We start from the raw sequence: 22,302 nt of genomic DNA on the forward strand, positions 1-22,302 counted from the left end.
TTCAGGCTTGGTAGGTTGTATGTTTCCAGGAATTTATCCATTTCTTCCAGGTTATCCAATCTGTTGATGTGTAATTGTTCATAGTAGTCTCTTCCTACCCTTTGTATTTCTGTGGTATTAGGTGTAATGTCTCCTCTCATTTCTGATTTTAAGTCTTTTCTCTTTTTTTTTTTTTTTTTTTTTTTTTCGGTACGCGGGCTTCTCACTGCTGTGGCCTCTCCCGTTGCGGAGCACAGGCTCCGGATGCGCAGGCTCAGCGGCCATGGCTCACGGGCCCAGCCGCTCCGCGGCATGTGGGATCTTCCCAGACCGGGGCACGAACCCACGTCCCCTGCATCGGCAGGCGGACTCGCAACCACTGCGCCACCAGGGAAGCCCCTCTTTTTTTTAAAATTGGTCAAGCTAAAAGTTTGTCAGTTTTGTTTATCTTTTTTTTTAAAACAGCTCTTAGTTTCACTGATGTTTTCTATAATTTTTCTAGTCTCTCTTTCCTTTATTTCTGCTCTGATCTTTATTATTTCCTTTCTTCTGCTAACTTCAGGCTTAGTTTTTTCTTTTTCTAGTTCCTTGAGGTATAAACTAGGTTCTTTATGTGACATCTTTCTTTTTTCTATTTTGCCTGTGCCATGCAGCTTGCAGGATCTTCGGTCCCCCACCAGGGATTGAACCCAGGCCACAGCAGTGAAAGCACCAAGTCCTAACCACTGGTCCGCCAGGGAACTCCCTCTTTTTTCTTAATGTAGGCATTTATTACTGTGAACTTCCCTTTTAGAACTGCTTTTGCTGCATCCCATAAATTTTGGTGTGTAGTACAGGGGACCCTTGAACAACACAGGTTTGAACTGTGTCATCTACTTATATGCACATTTTTTCAGTAAATATGTATTATACTACTACACAATCCTTAATGCGTTGAATCTGCAGATACAGTCAGCCCTCCGAACATGTGGTTGTTCCGTAAGTTATATGCAGATTTTTGACTGTGCGAAGGGTTGATGCCCCTAAACCCTGCTTTGTTCAAGGGTCAACTGTATTTCCATTTTTGCTTCTAGATATTTTGTTTCCCTTTTGATCCTCTTTGATTTCATCATACTACTATTTTTTAAAATATTTATTTGGCTGCATCAGGTCTTAGTTGCCCCACAGCATGTGGGATCTTAGTTCCCTGACCAGGGATCGAACCTGCATCCCCTGCATTGAAAGGCGGATTCTTAACCACTGGACCACCAGGGAAGTCCGCATCATACTACGTTTAAGTCTGTTTCTAAAGCATTTATTTTTAGATTCTGTAACATAGATGATGACAATCATGCGACTCCCACAGACACCAGACTTGGGGGTGGTAGATTTGGCTCTTTGCAGGGATTTGATAGACGGCAGCAGGGGAGGCTGAGCCTAGTCAGGGCTCCTGATGTGAGCTCAGCCATCTGCCAGCCCCTGCAGGCAAGTGCTCAGTTACTGATCAGCTCAGCATCAGAGCTGTTTGTCATCAGATGCTTCCCCGACTTCATCAAGTGAGAACTTTGGTCACTGAGGTAAGACCATTCGAGAATAAACACCACATCCATCCATCTCCTCTCTCCACAGCCAGCAAATGGAAGAGGACCCAGGCGTGCAGGAACTGGAGGCCCTGATAGACACGATCCAGAAGCAAGGGAAAGATCGCCCGTGCAGGGACAACATCCTCAAGATGTTTCAAATTTATGACAAAGAAGCTTCAGGACATGTGGACAGGGAGATGTTCTTTAAAATCTGTGACTCTTTTCACCTCCCAGTTGATGATTCCTTGGTTAAGGAGGTGAGTAGGAGTTCCTCTTCGGGGTTGATTGCAGAGGCTGGGCACCACTCACTCGTTCCCAAAGGCGGTTGCATTTGTATTTCGTTTTAACTGGGGAAGACTTGGGGTGTTCAGATCTGCTGTTTGGTCCTGATTATTGCATTTGCCCTCGACTCTAGCATCGGCATCCTTTCCTAACTGCTGCTGTAGGGCATCTCTTTAAGTGGGCAGGGGCCAGACAGCACAGAGCGGCCAGTGAGCCATGTCAGGGCTAAAGGAGGGTGGCTGCCAAGGGCAGATTGAAAAGCTGGACTGAGCAGGATGGTGGGAGCCTTTGACACCTTCACAGCCTACGTTAGCCCACCAGCAGGGCTGGCGTGGGAGAGGGCGTGACCGCTGCCCTGGACAGCAGCATCCGCCAGTAGGGGTCCATGGTCAGCTGCCAGTGGAGGGATGACATGGACGATCTCCTCCGAGAGTGTCCATGAGGGAGCTGAAGAGGGCATTTCATACCTCTTTTTCGTTATAAACCCCTTTGACCAGGGATCCCCTAGAAGTCGGGACAAACTTTCTCCCACAGTTGCCAACGACGGTGGCTAATGTTATTGAGACATTCTCACTGATCAAGAACATTGTGATGCTGTGGTCCTTCTTAATGATACGTTAGCAAAAAGGGATGTTTGGAAGTTAGGACTCATTTAGGGAAGCCTTCTGTTTGGGGCCAGTGTGACTAGGTTGGAGACGAGGGTTTTTCAGAGGGGAACATTAGCAAGGAGTGAGGGAGGCAGGTAGAAGGATAACGGTTCAAGTGGGCCAAACGCCCATCTAGCTTCCCAAGTCTCAGGCTGACAGCACACCCAGCCTTCGATTTCTAAGTCATTTGTGCTATCTGCGACCTGACCTGGGAGGGAGGAGCTGCAGTCAGGGGAGGTGGGACAGGGAGAGCAGGGGCGGGATGGATTTGCACACGTCCTTAAAGTAGCCACAGCAGATCAGTGTGCTTACTGCCACTCACAGGTGTTTCAGGGGACTTGGTTTGAGCAGTGACATGACTAGATTTTTCTGTTAGGCTGTGATAGCAGCAACCTGCTATTCTAAGTCTTACTCTGTGCTGACTGGATGGACAAAGTCTTGTATTGAATATAAGAACAAAAATGCTTTGGAAGTGACAGTGCTCTTATAAATGTTCAACCTGAAACCTTGGGCAGGCCATTTACTCCACCTGAGCTTTGATTTCGTGAAGATGGGGATACTCTGACCTACCTTCCTGGTTTACAGGATCATTTCAGAATCAGCCGAGGATATAAAAAGCCTGAGCTGGTTTACAAAGGCAGGGGACAGGCACTAAAGAGCGCGCTGCAGCTGAGCGGAAAGCAGCCCATCTGTCTCTCACGGCCTCCCCTTCTCTCGCCCGCAGCTCATCAGGATGTGCTCTCACGGAGAAGACAAGGTTGACTACTGTAACTTCGTCCGTGCTTTCCCCAGCTGACCTGCTGAGGACAGAGCGCAGCACAGTATTTTGAGGTTGGGCCTACGTATACCTGTGCTCTTCATAGAGGTATTTACGGAGCTCTTGAAATTATATCTCCTTTTTGGTTCTTTTACCACTGAAGTCTAAATTAAATTGGATCTTGTAGGAGCTAAGGTTGGTGCCTTATTTAGGGAGGGGAGATAGGGGTGTTGTGATGGTTAATTTTATGTGTCAACTTGATTAGACATGGGGTGCCTGGACATTTCTGGGTGTGTCTGTGAGGCCGTTTCTGGATGAGGTTAATATTTGAGTTGGTGGATGGAGTAAAGCAGATGGCCCTCTCCAATGTGGGTGGGCCCCACCCATTCTATTAAAGGCTTGAATACAAAAAGGCTGACCTTTCCCTGATGGGAGAGAATTCCTCCGGCCTGCTTTGACACTGGCTTTTTCCTGCTTTTGGACTCAAACTGAGACATCGGCTCTTCTGGGGCTCCAGCCCGCTGGCCTTCAGACAGGAACTACTCCATCAGCCCTCAGAGGCCTCCAGGTCGCTGGCTGCAGATACTGGAGCTTGTCAGCTTCCTCAGTTACGGGAGCCAATTCCTTAATCGTCAGTCCCTTTCTCTATATATATATACAGCCTATCGGTTCTGCTTCTCTGGAGAAAGAACCCTGACTAATGCAGGTGTAGAGTGACTAAGATCAGGAGGAGGATGCATAGAATTTGCTCAGAGAGACATCAGGTTGGGTGTGGTGCTGCAGACAGCGCTGCTTGCCCCGCCCCACCCCGCAGGGAAGTAGACACCATGTTTTTCAATGGCAGCTCTAGGCCCATTAGTAGGCCTGCATTTTATATCATTTTATTATTTATTATTTAAATTTATTTTTGGCTGTGTTGGGTCTTAGTTGCTGCGCGCGGGCTTTGTTTAGTTGTGGCAAGCGGGGGCTACTCTTCGTTGCGGTGTGCGAGCTTCTCACTGCAGTGGCTTCTCTTGTTGCGGAGCACAGGCTCTAGGCACGCGGGCTCAGCAGTTGTGGCACATGGGCTCTAGAGCGTAGGCTCAGTAGTTGTGGCGCACAGGCTTAGTTGCTCCACGGCATGTGGGATCTTCCTGGACCAGGGCTCGAACCTGTGTCCCCTGCATTGGCAGGCAGACACTGTGATAACAGGAAATATCACAGTTTGGTACACTGATTTGTTTCATGAATCTTTTGTTTCAAATGAGTGTGTATTTACTGGGTCATGATGTAAAACATTTTTTGATGTGGGCTGTAGTTAAAAAAAAATTTTTTTAGAAAAACTGCTTTTAGAGAGCCTGGCCTCAAGATAGGCAGAAAAGACTAGTAGCAGCTACTGGTTATCGACTGAGCTCTGATGGACTTTTCAGAAGCAGGGCTGCTCCTTAGTTGAAGTCAGCCACCAACTTCATCTTTATAAATGCTGTCTCTGATTCCTTCCTACCTGTACTCTGTCTACACCACCAGGGGCCTGAAAATACCATCTAATTAGGGTGTATCAAGCCCGTATCTATAGGCTTTAGAGGTACCTGAGAAGATGTCTCTAGATGTTTCCAGAAAATCAAGGATCACTTGGGTGAGTGACTAGCCTGCTGGTGTAGGAGCACGAGCATGTTCCTGTAAGAAATTAATTATTGAGTGCTTTATTTGAACCATGAACTTAGCATTCACCATCACTAAATCTTACCACCACCATTCCCTGCAAAAACAAGCAAACCAGCCAGCCGACACCCCCCCAAAATGCTGAGCCCAGATGAGCAAGCAGGCTCAGAAAGGCTGACTGCCCAAGGTCACCAGCTTCTCCGGCTGAGCCGCTTGCTCTCCGTTGGCACCGTGCCTTTGCCAGGGTACATGGTTCCTGTTTGGTCCTCATAGCCCATGCCTGTCCTCAACTAACTGCACTCATCTCCTGAGCTCTCTCTGGAGATGGTTCTGGAAAAACAGCAGATAGCCATGGGCAACAGGCCATCTGATGCCAGCAGTGTCCTGTGCCCGCTGCTGGTACCAACGCTCGGACAGCACCTATTCAGCACCTATACTGACATCTGGTGGCTTTTATACACAGACTTAGCCCCACCCTCTCCTAGCCAAGTGACGCCATAACACAGTCGTCCCCCTTATCCACACTTTCACTTTCCACAGTTTTAGTTAAACATGGTCAACCATGGTCTGGAAATATTAAATGGAAAGCTCCAGAAATAATTCATAAGTTTTAAACTGTGCGCCATTCTGAGTAGCGTGATGAGATCTTGCAGCCTCCCACTTGGTCCCACCCGGGATCCCCAGCCGTTGACATTGTCATGGCTCAGTGATCCATGATCACCTGAAGCAAGTGATCCTCTCCTGACGTGTCGTCAGAAGGCCAGTAGTAGCCCAGCGCTCCACCACAGCGTCTGCATCATCCAGCTCACGTCACCTCATCACTCGGGCATTCAGTCACCTCACGTCGTAAGAAGAAGGGTGAGTGCAGCTCAGTAAGATATTTTTAGAGACCACATTCACATAACTTTCATTATGGTATATGATTATAATTGTTCTATTTTATTATCATTGTTAAGCTCTTACTGTGCCTAATTTATAGACTTCACCATAGGTAGGTATGTATAGGAAACAACATAGCACATTTAGGGCCCGGAACTCTCTGGGGTTTCAGGCGTCCACTGGGGGAGTGGGTCTCAGAACGTATTCCCATGGGTGATGGGGGCAGCCGTACAGCAGGCACAGTGCGCCTCCTTGTGGCGCTTCCTGCCCACACACCCCCCCGTGTCATCACACTCCTTTCCACGTTCACACTTCCCTGTTACAGACACCAATAAACACGAGGCTAATTACTACCCACCACTCAATATAACTGACTCCTTCTCCGTCCTTAATTCCAATTCCCTAACTCACATGACCACAACGAACAAATATATATCTCAAAAGATATGCAAGAAATGAGAGTGAAAAATGTTTGTTAGAAATGAGGCTGAAATTGATGCAAACTCGTTCTTCATATAAAAGCAAATGTGAGCAATACAAACTTAAGACTAGTTGATGCAAAGTCTTGCAAAGAATAACGCTGCCAGCAATATCATTATTTTAAAGCACTCTTATCCTTTTCAGTCTTCAGGGGAAAAACATGCATCTGTGATGCATTGAAGCGACACCCTAATCAGTTCCCAGATAGCCATCTAAGAGGTGGAATAAAATAATGATTGCAACTTACTTAAAAAAAAAAAAGCAAATGTGAGCATCCAGATAAAAAGGAATAGAAGGAATTATACCCGAGACAAGTAGGCGAATAATTCAATGCCTTTTATTCAGTTATTTCAAAAATATTTGTTGATCATTTGTTTCAAAATGTACATTAAAAAAAATCCATACAAAACCGTAGTTTGTTTTAAAACCGGACAGAAAAAAAAAGGATTTGGAAAAAAGTTCACTGAAAGTAAAAAGAGCCCCCCCAAAAAAACCCCTTTTACATGAAAGCATAAATATGGCAGGTACAAATTTTCCTTGAGTTTCTTGTTGAAATTTGGTCCATAACATGAATAGGCTAAAGTAGAAAAACAAAAAAACGCTTTGTCCACATTTGCATTATGAGTTGCTCAGGGCACCGGCAGCCTCAGCTCATCCTTCAGATGTTTATTAAACAAGAGGAATTGAAAAAATGAGGTGTGTAGTCTCATTACATAAACACTTGAATCTGTACCCAAGGAAATGGTGGTACTTACAACCAGTCAGATCTGATCAGTTGACCAGGGCTGTCCATGCGTGGCCGATTCCCAGGAAAACCTCCTTCCTCTCCACACGAACAAGAAACTCTAGAACCCTTACAGCGAACTGATGGTGATGCCTCAGGTGTCACACAGATCTTATTCCCAGATGCTGACTTATTAATGCCCCATCGTGAGGATGGTGTTTTTCCTTTTCAACAGTTTTAAAACTATATGGACTTCAAAGATGATGCTACAGTGTTCCACTTAGAGTGCCACCAGGGTCACCAGAATGACAGCAACAGAGGGAGCGTGGCTACTGTTTCTTCTGTGGGGATGACGACCACCCTCCCGTGGGTCCTGCCCACCCCAGTGGCCAGGCACTGGAAGGGACAGACGGCCTGTGGGAAAGACCACTGGCCAGGAGAGGTATTGCACAACCCGGAAGAGCGAGGACGAGGCAGGCGAGAGGCGGGCACACCGTGTGGGGGGGGAGGGGTGCCCTGCAACAGCCCCCCCGGACCCACGTCAGACGGGCACCTGTGAGCGCCGCTTGTGACCGGGAAGTGAGAGTAAACACCTTACCGCAGAAACGCGGGGTCGAACGGGAAGCAGTATGGAGGAAAAGAGGCTAGAGCCGGGGCGCCTCCTCTTTCACACGCGAGGGGAGCTGGATGAGCAAAGCTCACCACGTGGGCCGAGGCGCGGAGGTCTGGTGCCCCTGGGAGCCCCGAGCTTCCCTGACAGGCAGGTGCCCGTGAAGGGGCCCTCACAGCCACCAGACACAAGGGAGAAACCGGACACCACGAGACCCGGACGGTGGCGGTGAGGCTAAGACGAATGAGGTGAAACTGTCACAATCCGTGTCCCTTTAACATGTAACTGTGCCGGGGCCCGGGGCGCTGGCCACACAGTGCAAGTGGAGGCCAGGAGACCATGGCACATAAGGCACTTCTGACACAAAAGATACAGGATCAGCTCGGGGCAAAAGGGGGCCGCGCAGAGCCAAAATCCCTGTGCTTTTCGGGGCCCTCCGTAAAGAGAGTGAGCCGTTGGGGGGAGGGGGCGGGGGCTGGCAGTCATCCTCAGCCTTTTGAGTCACTGTTCACGCGAGAACTAGGATCCAGTGAGGAGCTGGTGAAGGCTCCTCACGGGCCGGAGGCTCGACCTAAGTCCCCAGTGATCTGTCAAGACCCAGCTCTCCAGTCCCGCCCAGTCCCTCCTGATGGCAGCGGGGAGGGGGAGAAAGGCCACTCTCCACAGCAGAGGCCCCAGCCATCAGGAACGGGTCTGTTCACTGGGACGCTGACGCCCCAGCAGGGGAGTGAGTCCCATGCAGACCTCCCTGCCTTCTTGGCCCCCAGGCCTAGGACGGGCCACCAGGGAGGCTGAAGCCCGGAAGGAAACCCAAAGCGGTGGGGGGGCATCGCGCCACTTTGAATTTAAAAAGGCTCCCAGGGACTAGGATTCTCTGTGTGGAATCCGGAGGGGGCGCACTCTCCGCCCCTACCTCTTATTCAGCACTTAGGAGAAAGTAAAAGGTATGGAGAAAGAAGGTCCCCAAAGCAAACCCAGCTGCATGCATCCCAGAACAGCCAGCCCGGCTCCAAGGGTTTCAAGTCAAGAGGAGCATCTGCAGAGGTGGCCAGAGCACAGGTGTCTAGTCTGGTTTCTGAAACGTTGGTAGCTCCACCTTGGGACAGGAAGGGAAAAGGTTCTCGGCAACGATGCAGGTCTGGCTTGGCCTGCTTCTCCTTCCCCCAGAACCTGCCCTGCCTTCAGAAGGGACATCTGTAATCTACTATAGTGTAGCTATCGGAGCCTGGAGAGTAAAAACAACTTCCCATCACGGAGCCTCCAAGGAGGGGCACTGGCAGCCGACATCACCTGTCCATCCCCCAGCCTCCTCTCCCACACCACCCTGCCCGGCACCCCTGCACGCGTGCCAGCCAGGGATGCTGGGAGGGCAGGGGCTGCTGAGGTAGGTTAGCATCTGCTCTCCTCCTGGCGGATGGCGCTAAGCGGCCTCTCATACTTGGGGGTGTCTGGCCGGGCCTTCACAGAGAGTGTTTAAGACTGAAGAACATAGCCAGAACGGCCGAATCAGGACAAGCCAACCCAACAGGCTGGGAGGACGAACTGGAAGTGAGTCTTTCGGCCCCCGGCAACATGCTTCGAGCCCGCCTGCCATGGCTTGGCTCTGCTCTGAAGCAAACACGCCAGGCACACCCGGGGTGACAAGAACACCTACAGTTTTCCTCTCACCCTCCCCTCAAACCAGTCCTGAAACCGGCCGGTGGGATGCTAGCCTCATGCATGGTCTCAGGGGGTTCACGCAGCAGGAAAGATTTTCCCAACTCTCAATCAGGGACCCAACCCCGTCCTTTAGGATGCGGCGAGAGTTGGCCCGGCCCCGGGCTGGTGGTACTACCTTGAAGAGGCACACGGTACGAGGGGCCAACTTACAGGAGACCAAGGGCACACCAAGCACGTGTGCTGTGGCGGCGATCACCTCTGAATGTGAGAAGAGTCACTGCCCGATGGCAGGACCTCAGCTGCAGCTCCCAAGTCCACAGCAAGGAGGCCAGGTACCCGCTGAAGGCATGACTCAGCAGGGCTCCCTGGTGGGGGGCGGCCTCCCGCACGCAGCAGGAGCAGTGCCAAGGCCAGGGACACAGCCTGGAGAGGATTGGGCCAGGCTTAGGAGGCTGCAGGCTGACGTGGGCTGCACAGCATCCCTAGGCCAAGCAGGAACACTGGCTCAGTCACAGTCAGCCACAGCCACGAGCAGGAAGGGAGGACCATTTGACTGAATGGCTGAGGGATTCCAGACTGGGCCTGCGGGGTTGGTACAAGCCGCCCTTTCACCAACACTCTGCTTTGCAGCCCAGGTAAGTGTCAGGGAAGGAGAAGGAAAGATGGGAGGAATTCGCATTTTCAAAAGCGCTGTCCCTCTCCTAAGGGTAATCAAAATAAGAGAATTTCTTCCCATCTCCCCAGCCTTATCCTGAACGGAGAGATGAGGGTCTAACCAGGGTGTCAGGAAGCAAATCCCCAGGCACTGGTAGATTAAAACCTCTGTGATGCAAGTGATCTGGAGACGGGAGCTGCCTTGATGAAAAGACCCACTTCCCCGCCTTCTGGGTAATAACCCAGTTTGGTTTCTACTGTGATGTCAGGAGGAGGACCAGCACGTCAAATGACACTAACATCCTTGTGCCCACAGCATTCGGGCGTCCTTGCTGCGAGCCCAGCTCCTTGCTGGAGTCCCCACAAGGCACCATGAGGGCCTGGAGGCCTTGTCTTTGGGGAGAGGGGGAGAACGTGTGCGGGAAGAGGGGCCAAAAGATGCACATCAGCACGGCTGTGTCTGCCCATCTAACCAGCAGAGCGATTCTGAGTCGGCCTGGTTTCAAACCATCTAAAACGCTGTGGGTGTGCTCAGCAAACAGCAGCAGACGACGACGACAATTCCAAAGGACACTCAGCAAGTGAGGCCAGAGGACGAGGGGCCCAGGTGACCCTCCCTGGGGCACCAGGGGCCACGGGGGGCTTAGTGTTCCTGCAGCGAGAGAGATGAAGTCAGGTGCAAGGCCAGCGCCCAACTGGGCTGCTGGGCCTGGGGTTTAGAACCAGCATGTCCCCGGCCAGGCTGGTTTGTTAACTGCTGCTTGGTTTGGTTTTGGATGCTGGTGAACGGTGGGAAGAGCAATGCAGCTGGACCTGCCAAAGAAAGGCTAGGTTGGCGCCTCCATCATTTCTGCCGCGTTACCTTTCCAGAAGAGCCCGCCGCTCTGGTCGCTTTGCCGTTGCTGCAGAGTGGGAAGACTCGTCCTCCTTCAGCACGTCCCCGACAGAGAGAGGGGGCTGGTGTCCAGGACCGGCCGCTGGTGAGCTCTCCCGAGTCATGGGACCCGAGACAGTCAGCACCATCCTTCTGGACCGAGTCATCATGTCCCAAAGCCAAATGCCTTGGCACTTCCAACTAGCAGCGGCCCCACGGGGCCTCAAGATGGTGCACGCAGGACTGGAATCATACTCTCGTCGGTTCCTCAGCACCTTGGAGACGACGATCCAGGAGGGCCAGTCTCCCCTTCTGCTGCCCATCCGCACGGGGATCTGCCGCCGGCCCTGGTGGAGGCTCCCCGGCACGAGGCTGCCGGCCCGGACAGGTCCTGGGGACTGGGTGGGGGGTTGGCCAGCACTACAGGCGTCGCCTCCTCTCATTGTAAAAATCAGACACAGAAAAATTGCACAGTAAGGTAAATTAACAAGTAAAAAGAGAAGGAAACAGCTGTGAAGGAAGAGGAGGAGGCGGCCAGCAGGAAGGTAACCGTGAGAGCCCGGGCTTCTAGAAAACCCGACACAGGACAGAGGTGAGGATGGGAGGTGGCTGGAGGGAGGGAAAGAGGAAGATTTTTGGTTTTATTGAGAATGGTTCACAGAGAAGGAAGAGGAGAAAGCCAAGACGTAAGGACGAGGAAAAGGCCCTGTGTGAAGACAGGTTTCTGCTGTGTGAGATGGGGCATCGGAGCATGAGGGGGCCTCCCTGCTGGGCCCGCGAGAGGATTCCTGTTCTCAGCACTTCGGCCCTAAGGAGACTTGAGTTTCTTAGCCCGTGTGGAGGTTCCGTTCTCTGCTTTCACCACTCCGTTTTCGTGGTAACCTGGGAATGGAGACAATCGCGGTGTTTCGGCTGGGGCTGGGGCTGGGGCAGGAGGCTGCACACAGGATGAGCCGAGGGGACCCAGGCTGCAGCCCCCGCAGCGAAGGGCACCAGCAGGCGGCTCCCAGGGGCTCCTGCCCCCCCCCCAGGGTCTTGCTTCACTTGAGGTGGGTGGTCTCTGACTGTCCTTCCACGGGAGGGGCTGGATGACACACAGCCACCAGGGAACAGGCAGAGGCCTGCCCACCCACCCAGGCCTGAGGCGGGGCCAGAGCCTAGTCCTCAGCTCCTCTCGGGCCCCTGCAGGGCACCAGCCCCCTTCAGCAAAGGTCCCAGGAAGCGGAGCGGTCGGGAGGAGGTAGAGAGGCTGCAGGGACAAGGCCTTACTCTTACTCCTCGCTTGGCGCTCCTCTGACAGAAAAAGCGTGCTTTTCATTGTTGCCCTAAACACCCCTGTTTGCTCGCTCAACGTCAGGCACACCTGGCTGCAGCCCACCCCGTACCCGCCCCACCGCCAGCCGGGCCTGACTTCTTGTCACACGCAGCCGCGCACGCGCCCTTGCCGAGCAGGCCACACCTGAGAGAGGCCGGTGACTCAGGAAACAGAGCCTGGTGCAGACAGGCCCCCAGGCTGGACAGAGAGCGCGGGGCTGGCAGCGAGCGCCCCAGGACCTGGCGGGAGCCAGAGGAGAAGCGGCTGTCTCCCAAACGCTGCCCCCCGAGCGCTGTGTCCCCTCAGGTCACCCCTGAAGAGAGAGGCAGAGCCAGCATCCTGGGCAACGGCCAGGCCGGGACGCGGAGCAGGGGGGCGGGTGAGGACCCAGAGAGCATCCGCCGCCCTCAGTGGGGCCCCCGAGGCCACCCTGCGGACATGCTTCCAGCCAGAGCTCCCCACCCAGCCGCCGCCCTGCCCACCGCGGCCGCGAGGGCCCCCGCCGCATCGGCCAGCCCCACCCACAAGCTGTGTGGGCCCAGCCACGTGCCAGTCAGGCCCTAGCAGGAGCTGAGGAGCCCGGGGCCTGGGAGGAGGTGGGATGGGGCAGGGGCAGTGGCAGGCCCGGTCCGGGGCCCTGGGGGGTCCCCGCCCGCCCCGCATGGACCCGGCACTCACCCGACTCCCTCTTGATGAGCCTGGCTGCCAGCCTGGGCGCGGCGGGCACTCTGCGCTTGGCGCTCTGCTCGCTCCAGTGCTCGCGCCAGTGCCGCAGCTGGGAGTGGATGAAGCGCCACATGAGCCAGGCCTGGGCGGCGCACACCAGGAGCAGCACGCACAGCCTGTGGGCAGAGGGCTCGGTGGGCTCCGGCTGCATGCGCCCCGGGCAGGGGGCAGGCCAGGACCCCGCGGTGCCCGGCCCACCACCACCTCCGGGAAGAGCGGGGCCCGTGCCAGGCTCTGCTCCAGGTGCCTCAGGGCGGGCAGAGGGACCAGCGGGAGGAGGTGACAGATGCGGGTCCTGCTCCTGTCACACCGCCCCGTGCCTGCTGGACCCACAGCGCAGAGCGCGGCCCACGTAAGCCCCGTGTATGTCGGAAGGATTCAAGGGAACTGAACTACGATGCAGCAGAAATAATTCTAGAAGTGCGGCTTCTCACCCGGCAAGCCACGTAGAAGCTGAGCAACCTGGACAAACCTCTGACCCCCGCTGGGCCCCGGGTGTCATGGAGACCGTGGCCTCCTCGCTGCCCTCCTGGCCGCTGTGCGAGGCCACTGGCCACACTGTTGAGAACACGCTGTAAAGAGCCCACGCGTGGTTGTAAGAGCCAACTGAGAGTCTGGACGTGAACCCGGCACCCCCAGTGAGGCGCGGGCCAGGGGAGGGGCTCCCAGCGGTACCGGCACCAGGCCTGCAGCCTGACAGACCCGGGCCAGGGAGGGAAGACGACTGTGATGGAAGCAGGAGGCTGGCATCTCTTCTCCCCTCGGGCCAGATGTCTGAGATCCCCCCCTAAACATCACGGTGCGGGAGACCCAGTGGTCTGCGGCCTCCTGACCTTCGGCAGAAGTTGTGCCGAGTTCGGGAGGCTCCTGCCCAACTCACCTGCAAAGTAACGTGTTGAAGTTCCCTTTCTCGGGGTCAAAGGCCTGGTTTTCCACGCGAGCGAGGCCAAAGCCAATGGCCAGCACGGCGAGGGTGAGGATGAAGAGGCGGGTGACTCCAAATGCAGCAGCCCAGGCGTTGAACCTGCCCGGGGAGGCGGGGGAGGTACGTCAGCCTTCAGGCAACAAGTGGGGAGAGGGTCCAAGGGTGGCCGAGGAGGGTGCTTGAGGGATGAGGTGTCCAGAGTAAGATGCTCCAGGAAAAAATAACCCCAGGGTCCTGCCTACCGCCAGCGCGGGGCCCTCCCCTTCGCCGGGCCTCAGCCCGTCCGCATCACTCACAGCTTCTCGTTGTTCTCGTCTGCAAAGTAGCAGAGCCGAGCTGTGTGGAAGAGGAACTCGGTCGAGTACTGCAGCAGGAGCAGGACCAGGCCCAGGCGGCTCAGGCTGCGGAGACACAGACAAGCCTCACAGTCCCCACGAGGCACCGCGAGAGCCGGGGGCAAGGGGCCTGGGCTCCTCTCCCCACTCCCGCCCTCCCTGCGAGCCCCGCCTCATCCTTCAGGATTCAGCTCTGCTGCCACACCTTCAAGAACTTTCCTTAATACCGACCCCCGGTATGTCACCTGTCCCATCTGGGCCCAGCGCCCCTCCTGCTCCCACTGTGGCCCTGGCTGCCTTCGCAGCACCTGTCACCTGTATTCATCACCTGGCACGGGACCACACACAGAAGAGGTGCTCAGAACAAGTTGCTGAGCTTTGCCTGTAGAAATATGAGGGATTGGTGGGAGGGAATTCCTACCGTCTGATTTTTTTTTTTTTTTTTTTTGTGTCATCCGAGTCCTCACAGCTAAGAGGTATACGAAGAAGCAAAACTCAACATCAAAATATGTGCTAGTGAACGAACCTCTTCAAACACGAGCCCCCATTCCCATGCCCCCTGCTCACTTCCGGGCACGACGCTCTTACTGACTTTCCCAGGCAGTCTGCTGCCGACAGTCGGCTGTGGTTCAAACAGACGCAAGAAGGCTGCACAGTGAAGTTACGGGTGCTGCTGAGCAGGCAGGGCCTTGGGAAGTCAGGGAGATACTGGGGGGCTGGGTGGAAAACCTGCAGGCCGTGCTGCAGAGGGACCCCGTGATTCCACCCAGGGGGACCAAAGAAGTGAGGAATCATTCAGGAAAGTCACTGGATCCTGAGAACGGTCAAGAGAATGATGTGAAAACCCCGTGTCTACACACAGCCAAGGATGCCCAGCAGGATCCTGCCCTTGACCACCTCAAGCCTTACCGCCCAGCCCTGCTCCCACCTCAGGGCCCTGACCCTGTGGTCCCCTCTCCTGCACAGCTCCGCCCAGGTATCCACCTGCCTGGCTGTCACTCGCGCCTCTACCTGAGTCCCCTCCTCAGAGAGCTCTTCTCACCACAGGGGGCCAAGTGGACGAGTCAGCCGTCCCATCACCCTGCTTTACTTTCCTCCTCACACTTAACCACCTGGGGAAACTCTCTCATTTCCTTATTTATGGTCCACCCCCCGGCCCCACTGGAACAGACGGCCCAGGAGAACAGGGCCTTGTCTGCCTTCACCCACATGGAACTGCCCCTCCTGAAGCAGGGCTGGGTCCACGGGTGAGTGAAGCCCCCCAGCGCCCAGCTCTCCCCAGACAAGACCCCGCATCGCTGGCCACTTCAAAGGTCTGTCTTCCTTGGGAAATCCTGCAGCCGAGGGCCTCTCCTTTCCCCACACTCACTCACTCCTGAAAACTAGATTAAAAGGAGTGGAGAGGGGCTTCCCTGGTGGCGCAGTGGTTGAGAGTCCGCCTGCCGATGCAGGGGACACGGGTTCGTGCCCCGGTCTGGGAAGATCCCCCATGCCGTGGAGCGGCTGGGCCCGTGAGCCATGGCCGCTGAGCCTGCGTGTCCGGAGCCTGTGCTCCGCAACGGGAGAGGCCACAATAGTGAGAGGCCCGCGTACCGCAAAAAAAAAAAAAAAAAAAAAGGAGTGGAGAGAGGCGGCTTCACCTTAAGCCGGGCCGGCCTCGCTGGGGCCGGGCCGGCCTCGCTGGGGCCGGGCCAGCATGATTGCAGAGGGCTGGCTGCTCCGCCTTCTGTTCTAGCCTCTTTCCAGAACAAGAACTCGGCCCAAACAGGGTCAGACCCTGCCCTGATCCTCCCCGTCCCCATCCTCGCGGCACTGCTTCCTCACACCCACCCGCCCACCCGTACAGGAGCTTGCGACACGAGTGCAGAGCTGGACCCACACAGCCTCTGCCCCTCAGAGCCCCAGCCAGGCACGGACGCCACTCTCGGCCTCCAGAGACCACAGAGCAGACCTGGCTCCGGTCCCCCAGGTCAGTCATTCTCACGGGATGCCTGCCATGCGGACCCAGGAGACTCCGGGCCCGCGACCCTCGGGCACCTGAGCAGGTTATACAGCGCGTGCTCTCCTATACTGCAAAAGCCAAGCCCAAGAAAACTCCAAACTAGAAGGACAGGTCCTGCTCAGCAGTGATTCTCTTCACAACAGAGACACTCAAGGCGACAGCAGCTCTTCTGACATGAGGACAACCAAGCAGTGACTACTCTACCCTTCATTACAAACCGAAGGGAAGGGGAGTCCGGGGCCACGAGCTCTGAGAGCGCCACCGCCTGGATGCATGGGGCAGGAGCCCCGCTCAGGCTGCCCTCAACCTGCAAAGCCCTGGTTCACGGCCCGCGTCCCTGGGATCCTTCCCTGGCCCTGTCTCGGGTTGAGGTAGTCACTCCTCTGGGTTCCCACGGCAGGTGGTCCATACGGTACCACAGTGTTCATCCCACTAACCGTCTTTACCTTTGTCTGTAACTGTCTCTCCTACTCGGTGGAGAATAATCCAGTAAACATAAAGGAACCCTCCATTATCCATCTGTGTATTCCCAGGTCTTAGCATGGTGCTTGGCACACAGTAAGTGTCTAAGAAATGCCTCCTGATTAAATGACTGTGTGGAGAGAGGCACAGACATAAAAGGCAGGGAGATCTGGCCCGCTCCGGGTGTCACTCACTTTAAGAGGTATGCGCCCGCAATATGGACCAGGTACAGGCAGATGTACTGGAGCTGCCGGGGAATCTCCTCCTGCAGACGAGAGAGGCAAACAGTACTCGTGCTCATTCCCTAACTGGAGATGCAGAGGGAGGTAGAGGAACAGGGGGAGTGCAAAAGGACATGGCAGGCCCGTGGAGCGGGGCTGCCAGACAGCCCCAGGTCCCACTGGAGACACGCGCACCTGGCTGCACAAAGTCTGAAGGCGACTCAGTGGTCAGGGGGCGGAATTAGGTTGAGAAAGAAGAGACAGAGACTGGGGAACAGGGCTTTAGGAAATCAGCCAGAGAGAAGCTTAAAAAAAAAAAAAAAAAAGACTGTAGGAAAGGCAAAGAACTCTCCATCCGCTCCCCCGAAGATGAGTCAGGCCCCCCAAAGCCACACGTCTTGTGTGGGAGGCGGGAGTCTGACAAGGCGGCCCCCCTCCTGGAGGTCATCAGGGAGATTCCAACAGGCACTGGCTCAACATCTCACTCAACGCGCCAACACACCCCCGTCTCCACCCCCACGCATGGGCGGCCAGAGGGAGGGACAGCAGGAGGGCAGTGGGGACAAGCAGCGTCAGAGAGGGGCCGCCAGTACTCACCTTCCGTACTTTCTGGAAGTAGAGCTCAGGAAGTGCGTGCAGCCAGTAGGCCAGCTGGCACAGGTAGAAGAACTTGACCTGGAAGCTGGAGACAAGGGGGCCGGTCACCCAGAGGGATGGAGAGAAGCCCCTGCAGGTGCTCGCCAAGGGCCAGGCGGTGTGAGGAGCTGGGCCGGGAGGGAGGAATGGAGGGAGGAGGTGGGGGGATGGGGAGCACCACGGCCCCAAGCCCAGGACACTGCTCCACAGACAGGACCATGCACGTGGAGGGACACAGGAAGTCCACGAAAAGACACAAGAAGGATGAAAAGAGAGCAGAGGAGGAGGGGGCTGAATGCAGAGCGCTGTCAGGGCAGGAGATGGTGGGTGGCAGGGATGAGCTGAGGAATGGAGGGGTCTCAGCAGCAGAGGGAGGACCTAACTCTGCTAAGTCTCTGGTGCTGCTGTTCTAAGGGCCGTGGTCTCTGGGGGACACGGGCCCAGCTCTGCCCTCCCGGTGTCCTGTCGGCACAGGACAGGAGGGCCGCTGCCTCCCGCGGAGGCCCGAGGGGAGACGTGTGCGAACGTGTGCAGGTGCCAGGAGGGTGCAGCCCAGAAAGCTCCGTGGAGAGGCTCTGCTTCCCCGTCCCTCCCAGGCGCTGTAGGAACCTGCTACAGACCCAATGTTTGCACCCCCCTCGAAATTCACACGTTGAAATCCTAACCCCTACTGTGATGGTACCGGGACGTGGGGCCTCTGGGAGGTGATTAGGTCATGGGGGTGGAGCCCTCCAGAGTGGAATTAGTGCCCTTGTAAAAGAGGCCCCTCTCCGCTTCCGCACGTGAGGACACAGAGAGAAGACGTCATCCATGAAGCAGGAAGCGGCCTCACCAGACACGGGGTCTGCCAGCCTCCAGAACTGTGAGGAAGGGATGTCTGCTGTTTATAAGCCCCTGGGAACCCCACCACCTGCAGTGCTCTGTGATGGCAGCCTGGGCAGAGACAGGACCCTGTGCCCGGGCTCCTGCAGGTGACGTGTCATTTCAGGAATTGCCTGTGAGAACACGGGGAGGAAGCACCTCCCAGACATCTGCCTCCACGACACTGAGCCCTGCCAGGCTCGGGGGCGCTCTGGTCCTCGGGCCCACCGGCCTGTGTTCTGCCCACATTCTGGGGCGAGAAGCCAGTGCACCAGCCCGCTCCTCCCTGGGGACCGAGGGTGACAGTACTCACGGGAGGTACACGTGCGGATAGTCTTCCCAGAGGCTCCTTGGGTTTGTTAAATATCCTTCCTGTGGTGGACGGGAAGAGACACGTGTTTAGAGATGTGAATGTGAGGCCTGCTGGGCGGGTCCGGGGGTCAGGAGTCAGGGTCAGGGTCGCACCTAGTCCCCAGCTGCCAGAATGAGGAAGGAACAGGAAACGTGAACATGGAGGCCCTCTGGCACTTGGCCGGTCTCTTTACTATAAAAGAGAGCCGTGATGTATGAGGAAGAGCCCTGCTCTGGGGTCAGAGGACCCGAGTCTGTGGGTCTGACACTGATCAGCTGCATCCTCTGAGCAAGTTAGTCTCCCTGAGTTTCAGCTGGTTCATCTGTAAAATGAGGATAAAAATACCCTCCCAGAGTTATTGTTAGAAATAAATGTGACAGTTTATGTTTATGTGACAGCGTCGAGTATTATGCCTGGCATGCAGGCACTCAGGAAATGCTTGTAGAGTGAATAAGCACATGGACCCCAGAACCACCGTCCACTGCAAAAACGAAAAGCCTTCTTTGGCTTTTCACACCACCACAAATAAAAAGAATGGCAGGACCCCACAGGCCTCCCCAGCGGGCCTCACGTGTGACACTTATCACATAGCACCATCACTGCCGGGCCACCAGGACTCTGCTCATGCCTTCTTTTCTGGCTTCTTTTTTCTGGCGCTTCCTTGCATCTCCAGTATCTAGCCCAGGTCCTCTTACAGAGTAGGGGAGGTGACCTGAAAACCCTCCTGTTACAAAACATCTGGACATGCTGGATGCAGTCTAACAAATGTTCTTTTCAATGCAAAGCTGAGCTCACAATAAGAAAGGGAAAACCCGAGGGCCCAAGAGGGTAGGGAGCTAAAAGCCTGAGCAGGAGCAGCGGGTGAGGCTGTAGGGCCAGAGCTTTCACGCCTGCGTGGGAACAGAAGACCCTTAAAGGGCCAGCACCCCAGAGAAAGGGGAGACTAGGAAGGGTCCGACGAGCAAGGCAGGGAGAAGAGGACCATGTCTGCTCGCCCGGGGCTCAGGATGGAAACAAAACTATGACCCCCTGAAAACCTGTAACCTCAGATTCACTTTCACGTGGGTTTGGAGCTCAAATGGACATCACCTGGGTGTCTAGGAGCCCTCACACTAAGAACTTGGTAGTAACAGTATCTGTGGGCCGGTGAAGCCATCGGGACGTACTTTCACCCGAGAACGTACAGGGTTCTCACACACACAACCTCACTAAAGATGAGTTTATAATCCAAGATTACAGAACATACGAGGAAACGGCCCACCCCGAGCAAAAGGAGGCTGACGCCACGCCACGCTCAGAGGGCAGAGGAGGTGACACCACCCTGACCTCCTTTTAGAGACAGGGAAAGGAGGGGGTTCCCAAAACAAGGTCGCTTCTCGGCAGCACGACTGAATTCTGAGCTGCGCCTCAAGCCTCCTGGTCCAAGCGCCCCAGGCCTGGCTGTCCCGGTGAGTCGGAAATAAACCAACCGACTGGTGGCTCTGACGAGGGGGCCCAGAGCCTCAGATGCTCCCACCGGGACCGAGGACGGGGCTGCCCTTGGCGGGAGGAGGCCCAGCAGTCCCCAGAGGAGCCTCCAGGTGACTACTGGAGCCTCAGTCGTACTCCCACCCAGACCCCGAGTCACTAAGTGCCCCCTGGACATTTCAGATAGACCAGGGCCTCATTAGCACGATGACTCAACGGATGGGTCGCATCAGGCACAGGCCCCAGGGCAGTCACAGTAACTTAGGTTTGAAGGAAAGGGTCTCCCCACCAGACCCTCCCGGCCACATTCCATCTCCCCCTCAGAGTTCGGCAGAGGTGGGAGGCTCTGCGGCGCGCGGGTCGGGGGGGGGGGAGAGGGCTTTTCCGCACCCACACCGGGGCCACCCCTCTCTGCCCACCCCCCACGCCGCCTGCATCGGATGCCGGCCCCGGGCACACAGGTTCACGGCCTTCCGCCCTCCCTACCCCCTTTCCAGGGAAACCGAAGCGGGGAGGCCGTTCCTTCCTAGAGGAAGCACCAATGTATTTAAGGATGAAAATGGTACTTCTGGGATCGAAGTGGGAGAAGAATTTCCGCCAAAAAAAGACTGGCCAAGAAAAGCAGCCCTGACAGAAATCTAAGAGCTCAAAAAGCCCAGACGATCCTGTGATTTTAAACAGGGACCCTCCCCAGCTTGGCCCTTTACTTAGGAGACAAAGAAATCAGAACTGTGAAGCCAACCAGCAGAGAAAACGCCCCAGAACAATGCTGCCGGCCCGCGAGGGGCAGTCCCGGGCGGAGGGAGGCGAGCAGGGCAGCCAGAGGAAGAATGACTCACGGCTCCGAGAACAGTCTTTTCCAGACCTCGGGCCAGGCAACCGCCCAGGGAGGCTGGGCCGGGGCCCCTCGGAGCTCAGCACAGCACACCGAGTGTGGGCTCGCCCCCAGGTCCCACCCGCCAGTGGGCCTGCCGTCTGGGGGGGCGGCCTGTAAGATCCTCTGTTCTCTCCTGATTCTACAAATCAACCAGGAGCAAGGGAGGCCTCAGCGAGCTGGCACCCCGCCCCCTCCCCTGCAGCCTTCCTTTCCAGTGGATGAACAAAAAGCACCACAGGAAGAGAGAGCAGCATCCAGTCTGGACACAGCCAGCTGCTGCCTGGACCCAGTGGTCCGTCAGGAACACCCACTGCTGAGGTTCTGCTGCAGGCAGTCTGTGTGTCAGGAGGCAGCCCTTACCTGAGCCCCTGCCTCAGAGGCGCTCCCCGCTGAGCGCCGGGCTGCAGGTTTAAACTGTGAATGGAGGCATCCCGGGAAGCCAGGCACCCTCCCACCGTGCTTTCCCAGTACAGCGTTTTGTTTCCCCTGAACGATGAACAGTAGCTGAGAGCTAGACTAAAGGTAGGAGGTCGATATCCTTATTAAATTACCAGTTGGCCCATCTACGACCCCATCCCCCTGCCTGGATCAATGCAGAGAGAAATGTCTGAATTCAACACCAAGATCAAACTGGTTATTTCGTGGGGGGAGGGATTTAGGGTCAATTTTTACTTTCTTTTTCAAACTTTTATATATGGCTTATTTTTTTTTAATGATCATCTATGATGTTCGTAAAAACAAGCAATTCATTACTTTAAAAACTGCTGAAGGTTGGAACAAGAAGAGGCATTTGCAGTCGACTTAGTCTCTCTCACGACAATATTGAGTGAGCACTTAGTATACACCAGGAACTGCGCTTGGGGGATAGCAGTGAGCACGGTGCCTGCTCCCAGCAGCTCGGGGGCTAGTACGGGGGAGAGGCAGGCAGCAGAGAACACACAGCTCAAGAAAACGCCACAGCAACAGGCGTGGTGCAGCACATACAAGTGTGCGGGGAGCTGTCTGCGGAGGTGACGTTTAGGTGGAGACTCGGATGGCACGGGATGTCAGGGGATGGAGCACTGCAGCAGAGGAAGCACCCCTGCGAAGCCCAGGAGGCAAGAGAGCCAGGAGAGTTAGAGGAACAGCGGGGCTGGGACCAGTGAGCCAGACGGATAAGGCCAGCAGCACCCAGAGCACAGGAGTGAGGAAGGAGAACCACTTCAGCACGAGCACGACAGGGGATTTGAAGCAGGGGATGAGGGATCTGGTTTATGTTCTAAAAAGATCGGTCTGGCTGGGCAGACAACGGATTGGGGTGAGCGGACACAGGAGTGGAAACAGCCTCCTTCCAGAAGTGGTCCAGCAAGAGATGATGGTGGCCTGGATTGCAGCT

At 55.6% G+C, this 22,302-nt stretch overlaps 2 protein-coding genes across 2 annotated transcripts in view; one reads left to right on the plus strand and one right to left on the minus strand.

Moving 5' to 3' along the window:
• EFHC1 (EF-hand domain containing 1) overlaps positions 1–3,378 on the plus strand; it is a gene marked incomplete at its 5' end in the record, with an annotated part of 67,041 nt that extends 63,663 nt beyond the window's left edge. Inside the window, 2 exons of the mRNA XM_079712657.1 lie at positions 1,588–1,798; positions 3,195–3,378. Of these exons, the coding sequence (XP_079568783.1) occupies positions 1,588–1,798; positions 3,195–3,266 (283 nt within the window). The 3' untranslated portion in view covers positions 3,267–3,378. The remainder of the gene's footprint in view (positions 1–1,587; positions 1,799–3,194) is intronic.
• Positions 3,379–11,556: 8,178 nt separating this feature from the next.
• TRAM2 (translocation associated membrane protein 2) overlaps positions 11,557–22,302 on the minus strand; it is a gene marked incomplete at both ends in the record, with an annotated part of 70,160 nt that continues 59,414 nt past the window's right edge. The window contains 7 exons of the mRNA XM_079712965.1: positions 11,557–11,630; positions 12,742–12,905; positions 13,670–13,813; positions 14,011–14,115; positions 16,708–16,778; positions 17,332–17,416; positions 18,545–18,603. Coding sequence (XP_079569091.1) covers positions 11,557–11,630; positions 12,742–12,905; positions 13,670–13,813; positions 14,011–14,115; positions 16,708–16,778; positions 17,332–17,416; positions 18,545–18,603 — 702 coding nt within the window. The remainder of the gene's footprint in view (positions 11,631–12,741; positions 12,906–13,669; positions 13,814–14,010; positions 14,116–16,707; positions 16,779–17,331; positions 17,417–18,544; positions 18,604–22,302) is intronic.

This window comes from Hyperoodon ampullatus, assembly GCF_949752795.1.
Source record: "Hyperoodon ampullatus genome assembly, chromosome: 10".
Lineage (NCBI taxonomy): Eukaryota > Metazoa > Chordata > Mammalia > Artiodactyla > Ziphiidae > Hyperoodon > Hyperoodon ampullatus.